General features: G+C 38.7%; 1 protein-coding gene across 13 annotated transcripts in view; it reads right to left on the reverse strand.

Annotated features, from left to right (window-relative positions):
* Window positions 1-17,712, reverse strand: part of MTMR3 (myotubularin related protein 3) — an 88,313-nt gene that overhangs the window by 46,333 nt on the left and 24,268 nt on the right. For 3 of the 13 annotated variants that reach the window (XM_068911873.1, XM_068911861.1, XM_068911874.1), the window contains exons 2-5: window positions 8,881-8,961; window positions 2,148-2,223; window positions 1,671-1,760; window positions 935-1,051 (exon numbers count right to left, since the gene is read on the reverse strand). In XM_068911873.1, the coding sequence (XP_068767974.1) occupies window positions 935-1,051; window positions 1,671-1,760; window positions 2,148-2,150 (210 nt within the window). In that variant the 5' untranslated portion in view covers window positions 2,151-2,223; window positions 8,881-8,961. Of the gene's footprint in view, window positions 1-934; window positions 1,052-1,670; window positions 1,761-2,147; window positions 2,224-3,349; window positions 3,435-4,103; window positions 4,227-5,086; window positions 5,960-6,171; window positions 6,338-8,880; window positions 8,962-10,392; window positions 10,947-17,712 lie in introns of those variants that run through there. The other 10 variants (XM_068911864.1, XM_068911871.1, XM_068911868.1 and 7 more) reach the window with 10 other exon arrangements.

The following is a 17,712-nucleotide window of genomic DNA, read 5'->3' on the forward strand; positions in this document are numbered from 1 at the left end:
TTTTTATAGAGTTAATAATTTGGCTCTTGCACAAAACAATAAGGGAATGATTTTGGCATCACAAATTAAATCAGTTATGCGCACCGGCGATCTAGGTGATATCCCCGACGACTGCGTCTCCTGTGTATCCATCAAATACGGGATGGACACCTGTCATTCTTGTATTTTAATTTCTTTACTTTTAGCAGTTTTAGAACAATATGTATCAGTATTGGTGTTTTACACTTAACTCACAACCTCATACAGAATTCATGACTGACTGCTGGCAGCTGTCCACTACTCAGGGTGATTTGGGAACTATCTTGAACTAAGAAGACTGGATAAAATTCATCATCAGGGGAAAAATAACGCTCCACTTCTTTGCCTTTATTTTGATGGCTTTACCACAAATATCCACAGAAATATTTCTGTCTCGTGTATAATGTCCCAGCTCATTCTCTATAATTCACAGATGGTATTGTAACTAGCAAGACTGCTGTATGACAGCAATACACTGCTGCAAAGGAGTGGAGCATGCCCATTAAACTAGTTTTTATATAAATACAGTTCATCTATATGGTCATGAGTAGCTGGACATGTAACAGTTTTTAAAAATGGATTCTTAAGAGTAAAGCTTTTTAAGGAAATACATAGGCATCTGAAGAAGGCATCCAAATCAGTTCTCACTGACACCATGACACCATGAAAGTACGGATATTACCAAACTTCAGGCATCTAACTTCAGTAGCTGAACTCTTCCAGATCCGTATCTTGAAGCTCCTCCAACAAGCCAGGACCCTAGCTTTCCTCAGGAGAAGCCTATCTTTCTCTACTGATTATATGCAGTAAACATGGTTTAAACAACATGAGCAGATTTTCCATTACCACTAACCCCGAAAGGCAGGTTCACTGTACGTTCACCCTTAGTTCTCACAGTAGCATGAAGGACACTTACATTCACAACAGACTCCTTGAATTTGATGTGAAGTCTGTAATTTGAAAGTGCAATGATGGCATCCTCTGCTCGTCCTACGTACTCTGTACTCTCACCATGAAGTTCAATGAACGGGACCTTCAGAATGGGAAGAGAAACCTTTTAGAAAGCATTTAACAAAAATCATGTACCTCCTGTAAACATCCGCTCAGGGATACATCATCAGAAAACAAGCTGAAACACTGCGAAGGGCCTAGCTTAGCTATTATTGCTAAGAAGAAAAGTTTCTAGTAAGGTTGGTTCAGAGGTTAACTGTAGCCTTTGTTTTAAATGATTCCTCATTTTCTCTTAATTTTCTTGAGTAGTATGTTAAAAGGGTTGCTTGTCTGTTAAAAGGGTGAATGTTTATGAAAATTTTGAGCAAAATATCTTCCCATTTTGACAAACAGTCTAACCTCATCATTTATGATCTTACTCTTTACTTAACGGAGAAAGGCATTTCACATGGTGATTAAATTCATCCTAAAGAAGGCAAAACATGTAAGATGAATAACCTTCTATTGGCTATTTGTCCCCAGCATTCACTAAGCAAGCCCAGATGACTAGCTTAGGTATGTGAGTACTTAAGAAGAAAATTTGTTTCTCCTATTATTGTGCTGAATTGGAAATTCAAATTCTACAGGAGAGGCCAGACAATACATATAGCTCAAGCACTGTTATTGTGAACTTAACTGGCAAGGAGCAGCGTGGTGATTACCTGAAGGTTTTCATCCTCTCGGATCAGCTGCTTCCTGGGAAAAATCTGATTAGCCTGGATGCATTCAAGGCTGTGCTGAGTCTCTTCATCCTGAGAAACAAAGCTTTACAGTTACCTTCAGCACTGTCATAGACTTCTTCACCACCCAGCAGCCTATCAATAGCCAGTGAAAAACTCAAACAGGATGGACTGTTTAGAGAATTCAGCTATCAGTAACTTACTGAAGCTACCAAACTTACAAAGACAAGCGCTCACACAACTCAATATGGTATGAGAAACAGGTTTTCTTCCTGCAGCATGAATAATAAAGTCATAAAAGACAAGGACTTGTAGGAGTATTATAAAAAAAACATTAGCCTGAGCCTAGTACTACACTTCAGATTCTACAACCCCACACGTAAACATTAGTTCTCTAATGCTTTTCAGATTTTAGCCTATTCTGCTCTGTAACAGTCCCTACAAAACCCTTTTGCTTACCATGACAGGCCCTTGATAGGAGGAGAAATCCTCGTCTTTACTCACAATACTTTGAGGCTCTTCTTATTATTAAAATCTGGAAAACCAGAAAAGCATAAAGATGAAGACAAATTCATTTTCTTTTGGCAAATAAATACAGATTAACTTTTAAAGGTTGGGAATACAGCTATCAGAAAACCCCAAGCAGACAGTAACTATGAAAAAATGAAATTCATATAAACTAATTCTCCCGAGAGACAAAATGGTCTAAAAATGTGTCCGATCCTTCTGTACCTTCTGAAAAATCATCATTAAACGTACGGCCAGGAGAATACTAGTCTGAATGTTGCAATTAGACCACTCCGTTTATATCCGTTAAATTAAAACATTTTCATTTTTCTAGATCACCCTGAATTTTCTCCTGAGTCATTTGCAGATGGTGATTCACAAACACAGAGGTTATAAAACCAAAGGGATGGTTGTGATCATTTAGTCTGCTATGTAACACAGACCGTAGGATTCTCCTTAACTAATTTTTTTCAACTACAGCATATGCTTTAGGAAGAAGATCTATTTTTTATTTAAATTGTCAGTGACAAGGAAGCCATCTCCGTTTTAATAATTTGTTCCATAAGTTAACAACCACACAGAAAGATCTGCTTCTTATTTCCAGACATAAAACATAACCTTTGCTTCTTCGAGCCTCTGAAGATTATTAATATCTTTTTCTGTTAAACTTAAGCACCCTTTATCACCACATTTATTTTTCTCACATGAATACTTGCTACCTTTGATCAAATTACCCCCTAAATCTTCTCTATGATAATCAAAGGGATTGAGCTCCCGGAGTCTTTCAGAAGGTGTACCTTCTAATCTTTTTACAGTCCTCATAGCTTCTCTCCGTACTCTTTTCTAATACATTAAACTCCATCTGACCTGCAGGCACTTGGACTGGACACAGAAGTCCAGCAGCCGTCAAAACAGTGCCAAACTGAGAGTTAAAGAAGTTCCTCACTCCTCGCCCATTTTCCCCTTCTTATATATCTGCAGACTGCATTACCCATTTTGGCTACAACACTGCGCTGGTTCCTCGTTTTTTGCTCACTACTCACTACAGCACCCAAGTCATTTTCACAGTTATTATTTCTGAGAACAGAATTCCACATTCCATAGTTATGACGCTTTTTCTATATGTATTAAGATATACATTTTCTTGCACCTACCCTTCCAAGAGCTTTCGACCACTCTGTCTGACTGACTTGTACTCTCCATTAAGAAGCCCCCAATCTTTTATCATCTGAAAATTTTCTGAAAATATTAAAAAGCATAGAGTCATGAAGTTTGTGCAACCGACCCTATTAGGAACTGAATGACTGAAGTGAATACAATATAATTAAATCTTGAGCTCCGCTATTCAGTTTATAATTTAGGTAGGTTCTTTCCTTTTTTAAAAAAAACATACAGACATTTTATGGGTTTTGCTATTTACGTCACATAAAAGATATAAAGTTAAATATAGCAATTGAATATAGTCAGTTCTCAGGTCATATGCCATCCCACTTATAAATACATTTGGAATTACCAGTGCTGTGGTTGACAGAAAAAACCATTTCAAATTCATCAGCCCACAGGCACAATGACACTGCAGGAAGTGCTAACTATATTCTGTATATTGTACAGAATATTTACAAAGGGAAAAGGAGCAGCAGGTGGATGTATTCTGAGACTAGAACATCCCACTGTGTAAAACTGTGTAACAATCAATGAGAAAGCACTGCACTGTCCCTGAAACCTCTGCTAAATATGACTATTCCAATAAACAGAATGCTTTTATGCTCCCAGAGCAGGCAAGAAGCAGCATCCAAAGGCTTGCAAGTAGGTTCAAAATCCCATAGTTAATTACAGTATCTAGAATAGATACTTGAAGGAATAGTGTCAGAGTGCAAGACAGAGTAACTCTTAAACGCTAATATCTACCGCATGAGACGTGGTGGTGCTCCTGAGGCACCGGTTTGGTTGTGGCTCCCCCAGCTCTGCTGAGTTCTCATGCTTGCAGACTGGAGCAGCAAGGAGCAAGCTCAGAGTGGTGAGTCGAGGTAACTGGGGAGGTAATTCAGATTAGCTCAGAAAAGTCCAAAGAGAGAAAAGCCCCCTGTGCCTGCATTCACAATCACTTTTTGCTATCTCATAGCCTGCTTCTCCACTGCCAGTCTCAGGCACTGGGTACCCGCAAGCCAGAAGGGCAGGGGAATAATGCAGGCAGTGACGGAGACCGGGCTCAGACAGGAGACAGGAAGAGGCTGAGCGGTGGCAGAGGTCTGGGCTGGAGATGACAGCAGGCAGAGGACGTTTCTGAGCTGGGAGTGGGGCTGTCGAACGATTCGAAGCCTGTATTATCACATCAGCCACCCTTTCCACTCAGCTCAAGACTTGGTATTTATACAACTCAAAACAGGAGCTCAAAATAAAGCAAACCAGTCTTAGGCTAGATGGAAAAACTTGGAACTCCTGAGCCCTTTATTTTAACTAATAAACCACACGGCTCCAGATACTAATAAACAAAACCCAGGCTGGGTCCTGATTGGAGTCCGTTATATACCATACTACTAAACAGTGCAATTCCTTAAGCATTTTCTGCATTATAGGGGAAAAAATGTATGATTATAGGAAACTTCAATGTAGATTACCAAGACTGGAGTTCAACAGTAAACACATTCCACAGTAAAATATCATGGGAGTTAAAAAAATTATAGATGATATTTTTCTAACAAATTACATTGCATGCAACACAATGCAACTTTCTTCTGGACTTCATTATCACAGAAAAAGATTATTGTTATTCACTGAACTGGAAAATTATGTTTGCCTTGGGCTTAAAAATCATGGCTGTATTACACTAAATAGGGCATAAATTGAGGGGAATCTCAACCAGTAGCATGTATAATTGTTCAGAAATATACCTGTACAAAACTCGAGGAAGATATGAGCAGCACTGAGCTGGAACTGCCACTAATTCATTGAAAAAATAAAGGAAATATTAGATATAAGAGCACATTTTTAAATAAAAAAGAAAAATAAAACCTAGAAGATTTGATAGAAATCTGCAGCTGTCAACTAAGCAAAAAATGATCAATAAGGAAAAACTGAAAAACCAGCACAGAAATTTCCATGACTGCAAGAATGAAGACGAGCAAGAAGATTCTTTTAAGTTATTAGAAATGAAGGAAATCTAGAAATGTTTTCTGCCAACAGCAGGACGAAGAGAGTCTTATTGTTAATACTGATTTTTAAAATTCAGAATTATTTAATAAATATTTTTGTTTCGAAGAAGCGGGAGGACGAAAACAGTTCCGTATGACCTTCATATGAATATGATGAGTTCCCTCTGTAGCTGAGAAGAATATTCAATGAATCACAGTGATTAAAGCTAAGCAAGCCAGAAATTCATCAGGTTTGACTTCTCATATCTCAGAGGTCACAAAATTTCAGCCCCTGTATTCAAACCAAGACCTTATGCTTGATTACAGCACAACTTGGTATTTTATGTATGCTGTGTTTGGTTCAGCATACCTTTCCCCAAAAATCTGTTCTTGACTTGAACATATCAAGAAATGAGGAATACAGCAGCTCTCTCAAAGGCATCTGGTTTCAGCTTCTAACCTTTGGTTCTGACTATACGTTTCTCAGATTAAGTGATGCACCTGTGTCCTTGATCTACAAGACTTAAAAAGCTTCCTCTTGTTCAATGAAACCTCCTGTGCGATGAAATTTAAAATGATGGCTGGCTAAGTGACAGGCTTATTTGTCCAATCAACGTCTGTCTTCAAGTTCATCTGTCAAGAAAAGGCACAGACTGGATTATCTTTGCAGCATCTCCTGATATAATGAAGATTAATGATTTAAGAGAAGATGGGTTTAAAAACTGTAAGACTTAACACAAATCTCCTTCTCCACCCATAAAGCAATTATTAGCTTACACGTTCTTTGTCACGCCTACAGCCAGACAGAAGAGGGATGAAGAGTTACAGCATGTTTAGATAAATACCTCTGAGGAAAACATCTGTTACCACTTCTGCAGGCTGCTGAAGATGGGCTGGTGGCATGACTGCCTTCTGTAGCCAACTACCTTCTCACCAGCATGGAGCCTGCTGTTCCAGCACCAGCAACCGCAGCTGAAGCGGTTAAGACCAAACATTTCCGGATCAGTCCATCTAGATAATTTAGATGCTGTTTGAACATAGCTTTAAACATTGACAATAAAGCCTTCTAAATAGAAAAAATCTACTATGCTATTTCAGAAAATTCCTTCAACTTCAAGCACGATTAATAAAGAAATAAACACCTCATTAAAAAGATAAGCTTTATTACAAATCTAAAGCATGCCTGGTGGCACTGATGAAAAGTTTAAATTTATTAGGCACTGTGTTGTGACAAAATTATTCTTTTACACTTTGGATTGGTAAGGCATTTGTTTTTAAAGTTTAGCATACTAACCACCTACATGTTAACAGAAAAAATATTAACTTAAATAAATAGCTCTTTTAAAATTTTGTACAGTTGTGATCCTAAAAATCCAACATGAACCATTAGCGGAGACTATTCAAATAACTACAGAACAACTTTCTTAATCGCAACTGCTGTATTCAGCTGAAAAATATCTTCTTTTATACAATGGGTGCATACAATAGAATTTCCCTTTCTTAAGTGAATTTTGGCAAAGTTGTGTGAGCAAAAATATAGCGGTTTCCATTTTAATTATGATTATCAGATATAAACTGTGATATTGCCAAGGTAAAAGGTACAATAACTTATAAAACTGTTTCCAATATGAATACAGTCTGTGCGCTCATGCTGCTTCTTGAGGCTAATTAAATGCTTCATCACCTTAACTGCTGTTAACGCTAAAGTATTTCTAAAAACTCCTGGCAAATACAGGAAGAAAGTTTTTGTTAGAATGAACCTCATCGATCGGATGGCAAACAAATCCATCTAAAGAAATAATTCATTTCCCATCACATCAGCAAGCTGATCCCACTCTCCCCACCACCTCACGGTCACTGGGTTCAGTGCAAGAGTGGAAGGAAGCGCACCAGTGGGACCGAGGACAGGCAGAAGGGGACTCGTGATTTTGATTTTGTGACAACTAGCAAGGGGATTTCTGACCTTTGCTGTAAAAGCCATCGCCTCCAAGGTTACATAACCTAAAGGAAAGAGGACATGCTTCATACTGAACTCCGACAAGCTGCTCTGTTGACTTTTACCAAAGACAATTAACGCGCCATGCTGCTTTCAAAGACAGTTTGGTAGGAAATGAGATTAGCGCAAACTGACTAAGGAAATCTATTTGCAAGCTGGCCCATTCCGCATTTTCTGAATAGTAGCTGAATGGAGTCAGAATTCGAGTTCTGTTTAACCACAGCTGACAAATCAGCAGTTCTTCCATAACAGTAAAAAACATTTTCCAGGATCAAATGGAAATCTTCAAATACAGCTTAGATAATAACTGACCAAGAAAAAGTCCTCAAAAAAAAAAAAAACTCTCAAATTCAGGCTTCTATTTATAAACAGGATAGCATATAAATAGTAGATGGCTTATAAACTGTACGGTGAAACTTGCTTGCACTGTTAGGAATAAATTTTTTGATAAAAGTACAGCCAAAAAAGATTTATTGAGTTATCAATTTCCTGTGCTATCCTTTCAACAGTAGCTTCACATGTGTTAAATTACACAGAAAAAAATAAGATGCTAGTCTTGTTAATTCTCCATCCTTATGATCTGCTTGAAAGGATAAATGATTAGTTGATGTTGCAACCTCAGAATCTGTTCAGCTAGTGTAGGAATATCTTAATCATGTTCCATAATAGGATGTGCCCTCACGTCTAAATTATGTACATAATTGAAACTAGCATTAACCACGTGTTTGCCAGAAATTTCAAAACAAAAAGATGATCAAAACAAAACAAATGATCGTTTAAATTCACATATATTTCAATACAGCTGGATGTGTAACGTATAGCTAGGAAAAAGAAAAAAAAAGAAATTGGAGAAAAGATGAAGAAAAATGAACGATCCAGGTGTTTCACATTCTTCCCCTGCCTTCCCCTTCCAAATGCTGAATTCCATTTATTTCAGTATCATAAGCAAACTGAGTTGACTCTGGTGTCTCAAAACATAGCTATTTGCTGTGTCACAGTTGTCCTGTAAGAGTTCGGATCGGAAGCCAAAGATTTTGATAATGAAGTATCAGAAAATTTCAGCATGAAACACTAAAGAGGGTGATCTTGCTCTAGCAAAAGATGCTTGTTACAGAGTGAAAACACTTCTTCCCTTTTCGGAGGTGGAAGGAAGTTATGCAAAGATGAGGATGAACGCCCAGTTTCCCACCTTTCAAACCTTGACAGCAGGGTTTCCCCTCTTTCCTGCCATGCGTTTAGAAGCAACTGAACACCTCCCAGCAGCATTTACCTGTCAGTAACTAACAATATGGAAATTTATACTTCACTCAGGAAAGGAGCAGGTTATACGGTCACGTTCTCTGTACAGTCAAAAGAGTCCAAACCTTTTTTTTTTTTTAATTAAAGGTTAAAGGGTTATATAATTCCATTGTAAATTCCACAGCAGCCAAAAAAAAAAAAGTTTTTTGCCTAATATCTTAGAAAACACTTGATTTAATGAAGAGACTAATCTACAACTGCAGAATCCACTTTCAGCAGGTATCTTGTCTCATCAAAATAACACAATTCACTAACTTACCAAAGAGTAATAGGCAACAAAACAGTCCTCTCTGTCCCAGAAAGTTTCAGACAATGCTCCTCCAATACTTCACATTGGCAGCTGCAAATAAAAAGACAATATTTGAAAACATAGAGCTTAATTTAAAAAGATACTTCTTTTTAAATAGCCAAAAATTGCACAAGAATCTCAGCCGCCAGGCTAGTTTGTCCTAATCAAAGAGGAAAAGTAAAAAAATTACTAATGATCACATTAGAACTCACAACTACTGAGATCTTAAGACATCTAAAGGAGAAATGCAGCAAGTGGATTCTGACAGGCACGCCTGCTCAGGTTAAGGCCTCACTTCTGGTAGGGAATAGTTCAGAAAACTTGGCCTTAAGGCAATTCAAATGTTTTTCAATGCTCTTCGGTACAGGAAAGTGAAGAAACAAACTATTTAGCAATGCCAGCTACAGGAGAACTCTTTTGCCGTATACAAGCTCCAACTGTTTTTTGTACTCTTTACCAATGCTTTTTAATTTTAAAATACATTAACCTTTTTTTTCAAAAAAGTAGATGATATCCCCCAATTAGTGGCTATTGCCACTAAGTGTTTTGGGGCAAAGCCGCAAAAAAAAAAAAAAAAAAAAAAAAAAAGGACAGTTATGCTCTTATGATGCCATTCTTCCTAACCCTTATCTCTTTGAGTTTCCAAATGCTGCACATACAGTAATTTCCTAAAAAAAAAAAAAAAAAAAAAAAAGTAAGTAGTGTCACAAATACACATTTGTCCAAAAAGTTACATGGATAAAATATCTCATTTGTCTCATGCCTATGCAGTCACTTCAGCAGGTACTCACAGACATCTTCCATAGCAGCCGAATGACTGCTTTAACAAACTTAGTCATATGGGACACAAAGTTCCATACTAAAATACCCCAAACCTAAAATTAAAGCTCCTGACTAAAACCAACCACTCCTAAAGCACGCGAGCAACCAGACCGATGGAATACCACTCCCTTGTTTCCACTATACCAGAAGATTTGCTCTCTGCAATAACTTGGAAACTATCCCAGTGGCATGCTGGACTTATACATGCCTGGAAAGTCTAACTTACACAAATAAATAATCCTGCTGCCAGTAGTTTCCCAGTACTCTGATGTGCCTCAAATAGTGGTAATTTTCACATTCTCGTCCATTAAAAATATCTCTATTTTACATTTACTTTCTCATTTGCATGACAGGAAAAAATAAAAAATGCTTTCAGTACTCAAAAAAGGGATACATAATTTTAGGTCTCAGGTAGTAGAAAAGCATAGTTAAAAAGTGCAAACTTAGAAGGTTCCAACAAAAGGAGCTCAACATTTCATGCAGTGCCCTCACTTTAGGAAAAACGTTATATAAATCTCTATGTTCAGCTCCTATTCAAAAAAAAAGGCACCGTGGAGAGGAAAGGATTTAACATGCTACTGATGATCACAGATGTTACAACCCAGAGATAAGCATGAATTATGATTTTTAAAATAGTTTCTAAAAGCATCATTTCGTTACCTGCAAAAGAGGTCAGCTATTTTCTCTTATGTCTTCCGCAGCGGACAACCAGCAAGCTAAATTCCAATTCCAATAGCTGTTATGGGTTAATGATAATTAAATACGGCACAGGAAGCAAAAAGTACACAGCTTTACTCTGAGGGATGAGGTTAACCATGGAACAAGTTCAGCTTTACAGCTCCTCGCGTGTGTAAAGTTGCCTTTGACGGGAATACTGAGCAAGCTCATTTAAAAAGTTGTGCAGACTACGCAACTCAAGAATGACTTTCTTCAGAGATACTTTTCTGACCAAGCCCACGCTTTCAAAAAGGCAAAACACACATTTGGGGTTGTCGGAGGGAGACTTAGCTTTTGTTTTAGGTCCCACAGAAAACCTTCACAAAATCTGCAACAAACTTTTTCTTGAATTTAACAAGTTTTGGAGGAAACCACTGGATCTCCAGAGTTTTCTAGAGAAGTTTAAAAACAGGAGAAAACGTTCTGATATAAGTGCTAATAATTCCGCTTTATTTCTGCCAGTATTTGGAAACTGCTTCACGCTCATTAGCATTCCTCGGGTAAGGCTGCTAGGCACAGATAAGCACCTAAAATGTTATCACTTCCCAAGGCAACAACTTGTGCCAAAATTTAAAAACAAAAAAAGATGACTGTAAGAAGAAACATGCTACTAACGTTCACAGTTCTTAAAACCCACAGGTAAGCATGAATTGACTTTATAGAACAGTTTCTAAAAGCATCATTTGGTTACCTGCAAAAGAGGGCAACTATTTTTTGATAGGAATGTTATTAGCGTCTCACAATCACTCAAGGGAGGAGCAAACTCCAGGACTGCTATAACCCTTCAATTAACCCAGCTAAGCAAATCTCACAGCTTGCTACCCCTGGGAAGGGGGATCAAGCCTTCCCAGCTGCGTGCTCCCACCATTTCCCTTGCGCTGGCTCTTCCGTTTGTCTGATCCACGGTGAACGCGCTCAGCACCACGATGGGCGCTAGGAGAAGACGGAAAAGGGATGGGACCATCTCTTTTAATAACTCCTACAAAGTACAAACGTGCCGAGTAAGGGAATAGGCTTTACATCACCTTTCTTCCCAGGCTGCCACAGGTACTCATACCCAGTTTGCTTGGCTTGGATTTATTGTTTGCTTTTAAGCACTGCTATTGGGGTTCTGAAGGACCTATTAACCCTGTCCAATTTTAAATATCTAAGAAGTCACTTTGTTAGATAGCTCCACTGCTTAGAGCTGATCTGAATTTGAATACTTAAGCTAAGCTTTTTGCTTTGAACCATCTTCCTGGGATCTCTGTCTCTGTTGACTGTTTAGGGAACTTCGACATGAGGTAAACACTTAAATTAGGATGTGAATACCCACTTCGATCTTGCCTCCACTGAATTTTTGTTGGAAGATGTTATGGAGAACTGGGGAAGCTGGATGATATATCACGCATACCATAATAGTGAAAACTAAGCAGTAAAATAATTAAGGGGAAAATATTTCAGAATAAGGGTTGTCAAGCATTGCAGCAGGCATCCAAGATGTAGAAACTCCGTCCTTGGAGATATTCCCACCTTGATTGAACAAGGCCCCTGAGCAACCTGATCTGACTTCAAAGGTGGTCCTGCTCAGAGCAAGGCAATGGGCTAGAAAACCTCCAACCTAAATTATACCATGATTCTGTGATAACACTTCTGCTAACATTTCTTTAAATGCAACACAGGCAAACAGTTGGGAAAAAACTCTCAAGTAACGTTTTAATACACATGCTTATTTAACTAAAGCTTAGAAAGCTGTCACTTTAGTTTCTTAGCTGAAAGGACATATCTAGCAAAAACAAAAGGAAGATTTGATAAATGGAAATGACAGAAGAGGAGAAAGAATAGCCTCTGGAAAAAAACACCCAAATTCTTATCTTCTCTAGCCATAGAAAATGCTAGCCTCAGAGAGGCGGACAACACCAAACTTTTCTTTCTTCCGACAGTCAGCTATTGTGAAGTTTATTTTCCCTTTGCTAAACTATTGCATTTCTGCATTGGTTATGCCACACCATGTCACAACCTTAACATTATGCAAGCGTGGCTTCTGATTCAAAGTTCTCTATTTTTGTTTACATTTCAAACTCTTTGTTCCCACATAACTCAGCTTTGTAGCGAACAGACCTTCGCTTGCACCACATTATCAGACCTTTACCGTTTTGCCGCCTGTTTGTTCACTTTTTCCTTAGTTTTAGCTCGCATTTTGTCTGCAGTTCTTCTTCTCCTCTCCTTTTCTTTTTGTGCTCTTTCTCCTGGATTCTAACTTGTTTCCCTCTAAAGCTATTTTAACCCTATTCTTAGTTGTACTTTGTTCCTATTCCTCAACGCGTTATCAGCTACATAGCACTTGGGGTGACGCGGTCGACTTGCGGCTGAGCTAAAAACCGCAGAGGAGAAGAGAACGTTTGGCCGGCTGCCCTGAACGCAGTTGCTCCTGACGCTGGATATTGCAAGGTTCCTACTTTATAGGAAATTTTAAAATACGTACATAGAGAAGGAGAAAAAATTGCTGACCTTCAAGGAGGCATTTTCTGGTGTATACTATCCTCTGTCTTCTCCTGTATCATATACTTCCCAAGACTAACTTAGGTAACTGAATTTCCAGTTTAGAAAGCAGTTGAATTTGAAGAAACAGCCATACATATACTCATGCACATCACAGAGAATAAGCAAAGAGAAGAGCCATACTGAATCTCATTTTCTCTTCACTCGGATGACAAACCAGGGTTCCACAGCAGATGCTATCCTGAAAATGGCTTATCCCATTTTTCATTCCACCTGTGCTTCTGTCCAAGCAACAAACAATTATAACCTTATAATTACAGAAGTCCAAAGCACCAAAAAACGTTTTGTCAATGTATGGCCCTGCACTGACTGATAACATTAATGGTAGCTAATTTTATTTTTTGTGGAACCTTTTATAGGTAGGCATATTAGTTTCCTTCATCTTCCCAGTCAGAACTGGCATTAATCTGTTTTTAAAAGTAGTTTGACTAAGCTGATTATCTTTCTTTATCTTTGCCTACTAGTTAAAAAAAGATCAATTCTCTTACACTCTTCAAGAATTGATTTCAGAAGTAACTGCTGAAAGATAGAATGAAAAGTGTGTTAAAAGCAAAGATTCAAATGACAGGAGAATCAAGTAGGAGAGGCAGCAAAAGCACCTCTAAGACTGCTACTATCTAAGAGCTAATGGTAACAAAGAAAATTTGATCTTGCATTAGGAGAGATCAATTTCTTCCATAAGTGATGTAAAGAATAAACATTAGTGGAGCTCCAGGGGGGATTACAGTAAATTCCAATAACTTAGAGATTCTTAAGAAAAAAATGTTTGTATATAAACCAGGGTATAATTCACCTGTCCACTAAGTTCTTCCATCAAACCAATGTAAGTCTGAAGTTTTGATTATCAGTCCATTCTCTTTTTTCCCTTTTCTTTCAATTACTTTGCATTCCTTAACTTTACTTGCCTAACACAGATAAGTAACGTCTGCGAGAAAGACGGAAGAGCTACATGGATCAGTGTGAACTGCGGAGAGACTTGCCAAGATGAGATCTAAACTTGATTTTCGCACATAGGAGAGCTCAGAGGATGCAGAACTCTCACCTGAGGCCGGAGCCGGCAGAAACAAGGGGACTCGGTACATTTTACGTTCTAGGCTAGAAGGGTGACTGAGCGGGTTGCGCAGGGAAAATTATGTCAAAAGATGACAAAAAGAAAAAATCAGGAAAGAAAGTAGGGCAACACTAGATTGAAGAGAGAGAATTGAAAGAGCACCGCAAGGGAGGAGCACGCTCTGTGCACTTTCCTTTTTGCCACTAACGTTCACGTTGCCCATTTGCCGCATTTGCCAGAAGTCAATACTCTCTCACCTTTTTCCTTCCCAGGGAAAAAAACCCAAGCACGCAAGGAATTAAAACAGGGAAAAGAGCAGCTTGCTAAAAGAAGCCTCTCAAACATTTTACACATTCTCCCCAAACACCTACTCAACCCTCTTACCCCCTGCCAGAGTATTTCTTTCTTTTACTTGGCCCTCTCTGTTAACTAGATGAGCCCGGAAACAAAGGAAGATATTGCTCCCTGGAAATCTCAATATACAACACCTGCCACAACAGACTCCCTATATGCTGGATTTCCTTGTCATCCATCGCAACCTTAGAGAGAACAGCAAGTCACGCAAAAAGAAAATTTAAAAATGGGAAGAACTAAGGGTGCCAGGAGTCAGCCTGTTTTGAGGAGTTCGACTTACACTCCCATGAGATATTTCCCCACAGAACTACTTCTGGGCAATGCATATCCAGTTGCAGCTATTAGCTCTTAAGTGTATAAACTGACCTCGTCTGCACCATACTTCATTTTGGCGCAAAGCTTTTAAGACCTCTTTAACAAGCACCAGTTAATGTTTTTGCCAGAAGACAATTTGATTTAAATACCAAATACTTGCTATGAATAATTCATATATTTACTTCTCAAAACATTACGGGCTTTAAAGTTGCTACAAGACATCCATAGGAGGAACCTCAGTCCCTCATAAATCCGCAGTGCTATTCCTCTAATAAGCTATACAGGAAAGACAGGACACTGAAAAGCCTCTCTTCTGCTATAAAGGCCTATAACTAGAGGACATTTTATTTTACTGCACCTTGCACAACATTACTATAAATCACTTAAGTTTTAATCCATAAATTCTTAAATTGCGCAGAAAAAAAAAAAGGTCGTCATGAAACCCGTTCAGGCAAGAACCTGCACATATGCCATCGCTATTCTCTCCATCTCGGAGCAAAAGGCCACCTGAGGGGCTCAGTGGAACAAACGTGCACTGGGCAGCGCCTTGGGCAGGCCTAGCCTACAGGAGGGCAAAAGTCAATCTCGTGTGGCCTAACTCAACACCAGCACTTGGGAAAGCTGTGGCACGCTCCAAAACTGTTTTTATACCTTTTGCTTTCAAGCAGCTTGTGCTTACATACAGGCTACTCAATATGACATTTTCAAAAAGGTGTTTTTTCTAAAAACAAATAAAACACCCATGCATGCTACAGTTCAGGTTTCAGGTCCCTGAAACAGGCTGAGCCATCAGAGGGGAGAGGGTCCTGCTTCCCTGTTGCCCCCCGAACTTGCACTGACATCTTACATCGCCGTGACTGTTCAATTCGTGGATGCGGTATAGAACTAATCCGGAAAGACCACCATAGGATCAGACCACAAAAACAGCCAGGTTATAACACCACTGGTTCTACAACTTTGGAGCTGGGGTTTGATTTTAAAGTAGATGCTGACTGGAAAAAAAACCAAAAACAAATTTAAAAAAAATCACATATGCTGAAAGCAAATGCATTTAGCATTTATAGAATTTGAGTCAACTTACACATCACTTCAAATGTTGCTGAGAAGCAGAACTACTAGCCAGAACTACTCATTTGCTCACCTTCCTTAGAAACCTGGAGGAGAGATAGGAGGGTAGGTTTTTTGTTTTTGAAGTGCTACATATGAAATATTAAAATGAAGTTCATGTAGCTCTAAAATGTATTAGTGAGAAGAATTTAATTTTGGCTGTAGGTGCTACAGCTTAAACCTGTAAGAACTCAAAAAAAGGGGGATCAATACCATGTACACAGGAAATTTTGGTTAAGTCCCCTTTTGGTTTTCATAAGAGCCTTGCTATAAATGGTTTTATTATACTGTTGCTATAGTGAAATAAAAATGAGACCAAGACAGAACAAAACACAAATGATCAAGAGGCCATATGGATCTTTTATTGGAGAGTCTAAAATTCATAAATACTTTATTTCAGAAAAAAAAACTCTTTGCAAGATTAGTCTGGTATAGCATTAAATAAAAACCTGTTTCTAAAAACCCCTCACTGCAATGCCTGTTTGTTTGCTCCATCTCTAAAAAAAACGGCTGTGACACTGTTTGCAGAAGGGCAGTGCTGAGGTCCTGCTCCATCGTCCAATAGTGCAAACTCAGGCATGGGTATCTTCACTGCAGATGTTGGACTAAATTCAACAACAAGGCGAGGAACTCTCTTGGACATCATATGCAGATAGCTGACCGAACACTTTTGCTAGTTTACAGTTTTAATCTGTAAACTATAGCAGGTTTTACAGTTCAAATACTGACTACACTCAAATAAGGCTGGCTCTACATTAGAGCTATTAAACATACAACTGCTTTCTGTACCAACAGGAAGAGAAACGGTCTTTAGGTATAATACACAGCAATGACATTTCTGCTGGCATCAATGAACTCATGGGATAAAGAGCTAGTCTCTTCCATCCAACCATGGGGACAGGAAGAGTATGTTTGATCACAACATTAGCAGCACTGCTTATTTACAGTATAAAGCTGTATAAATACAAAAAAAGCATGAGTCCAAATATTTTACTAGTACACGTAAAATAATCTTGGATCAATACAAGTTAATCAAATAATTACAATCAAAGAACTGACTTAGAGAGCCGGCTATACATAGTCACAAGAGGCTGCCCTTTTTTTGAACTGACCAGCTAAACTCTACATTTTGGGAATTAATGAAGGACCAGGCTAGTTTCGCCTAGGATTACAGAGGTCTGTTTTCTAGAGATTAGTCTGAATACCTGCTTGGGCGTCATCCACAAGACTACTGAGACATCAACAGCCCTTACTATTCAGTAACCCACTCAAACAGTGTGCAAGTTTTATAAGGCAAAAGTTGTGAGTTATGAACAGATAAAAATCACGTGTGCTTATGCATGATAAGGAGACCAGCAAGGGCTGGGTAAGGAAATACCAGCAACTTACATTAGAGTAAGTAATTTTGTACCAGGTGCCCTTCAGACAGCAAGTTTAAAGCCAGATAACTGAATTACCAGAATAGGTTACTCCCCTCCTCACCTTCGAACTGCCAGCCCCTTCCAGGTTAGGACAGACTATTGCATCAATTCATTTTCAGTTTCAACTTCTCCAAACTCTCCACTGTTTGTTCTGTTAACAGTCAAGCTTCCTACAGAGGGGGAAAAGACTCACACCAACGTTAGTCCTTCAGCTAGATACAAAAGTGAAGAATTTAGGCCCCCCTAGGTGTATGAAGTAAGAGGTTGCAAGAGAACTCAAGCTAGATGCCTTCCCTAATTAAGGAGGCTAGCTTCCTATATTTAGATCTTAAGGGACAAACATCGGTTCGGTCAATCTGCCGGCACAGTGCCTCAGAGAAACCTGCTACTCCATGTCCTTCCTTTGGTCAGCTGATGCAATTCACTAAAGCCAGGGGAGGAAGGGACATCCCCACAAAAAACACAGAAGAGCAA

This window comes from Struthio camelus, chromosome 17 (assembly GCF_040807025.1).
Source record: "Struthio camelus isolate bStrCam1 chromosome 17, bStrCam1.hap1, whole genome shotgun sequence".
Classification (NCBI taxonomy): Eukaryota; Metazoa; Chordata; class Aves; order Struthioniformes; family Struthionidae; genus Struthio; species Struthio camelus.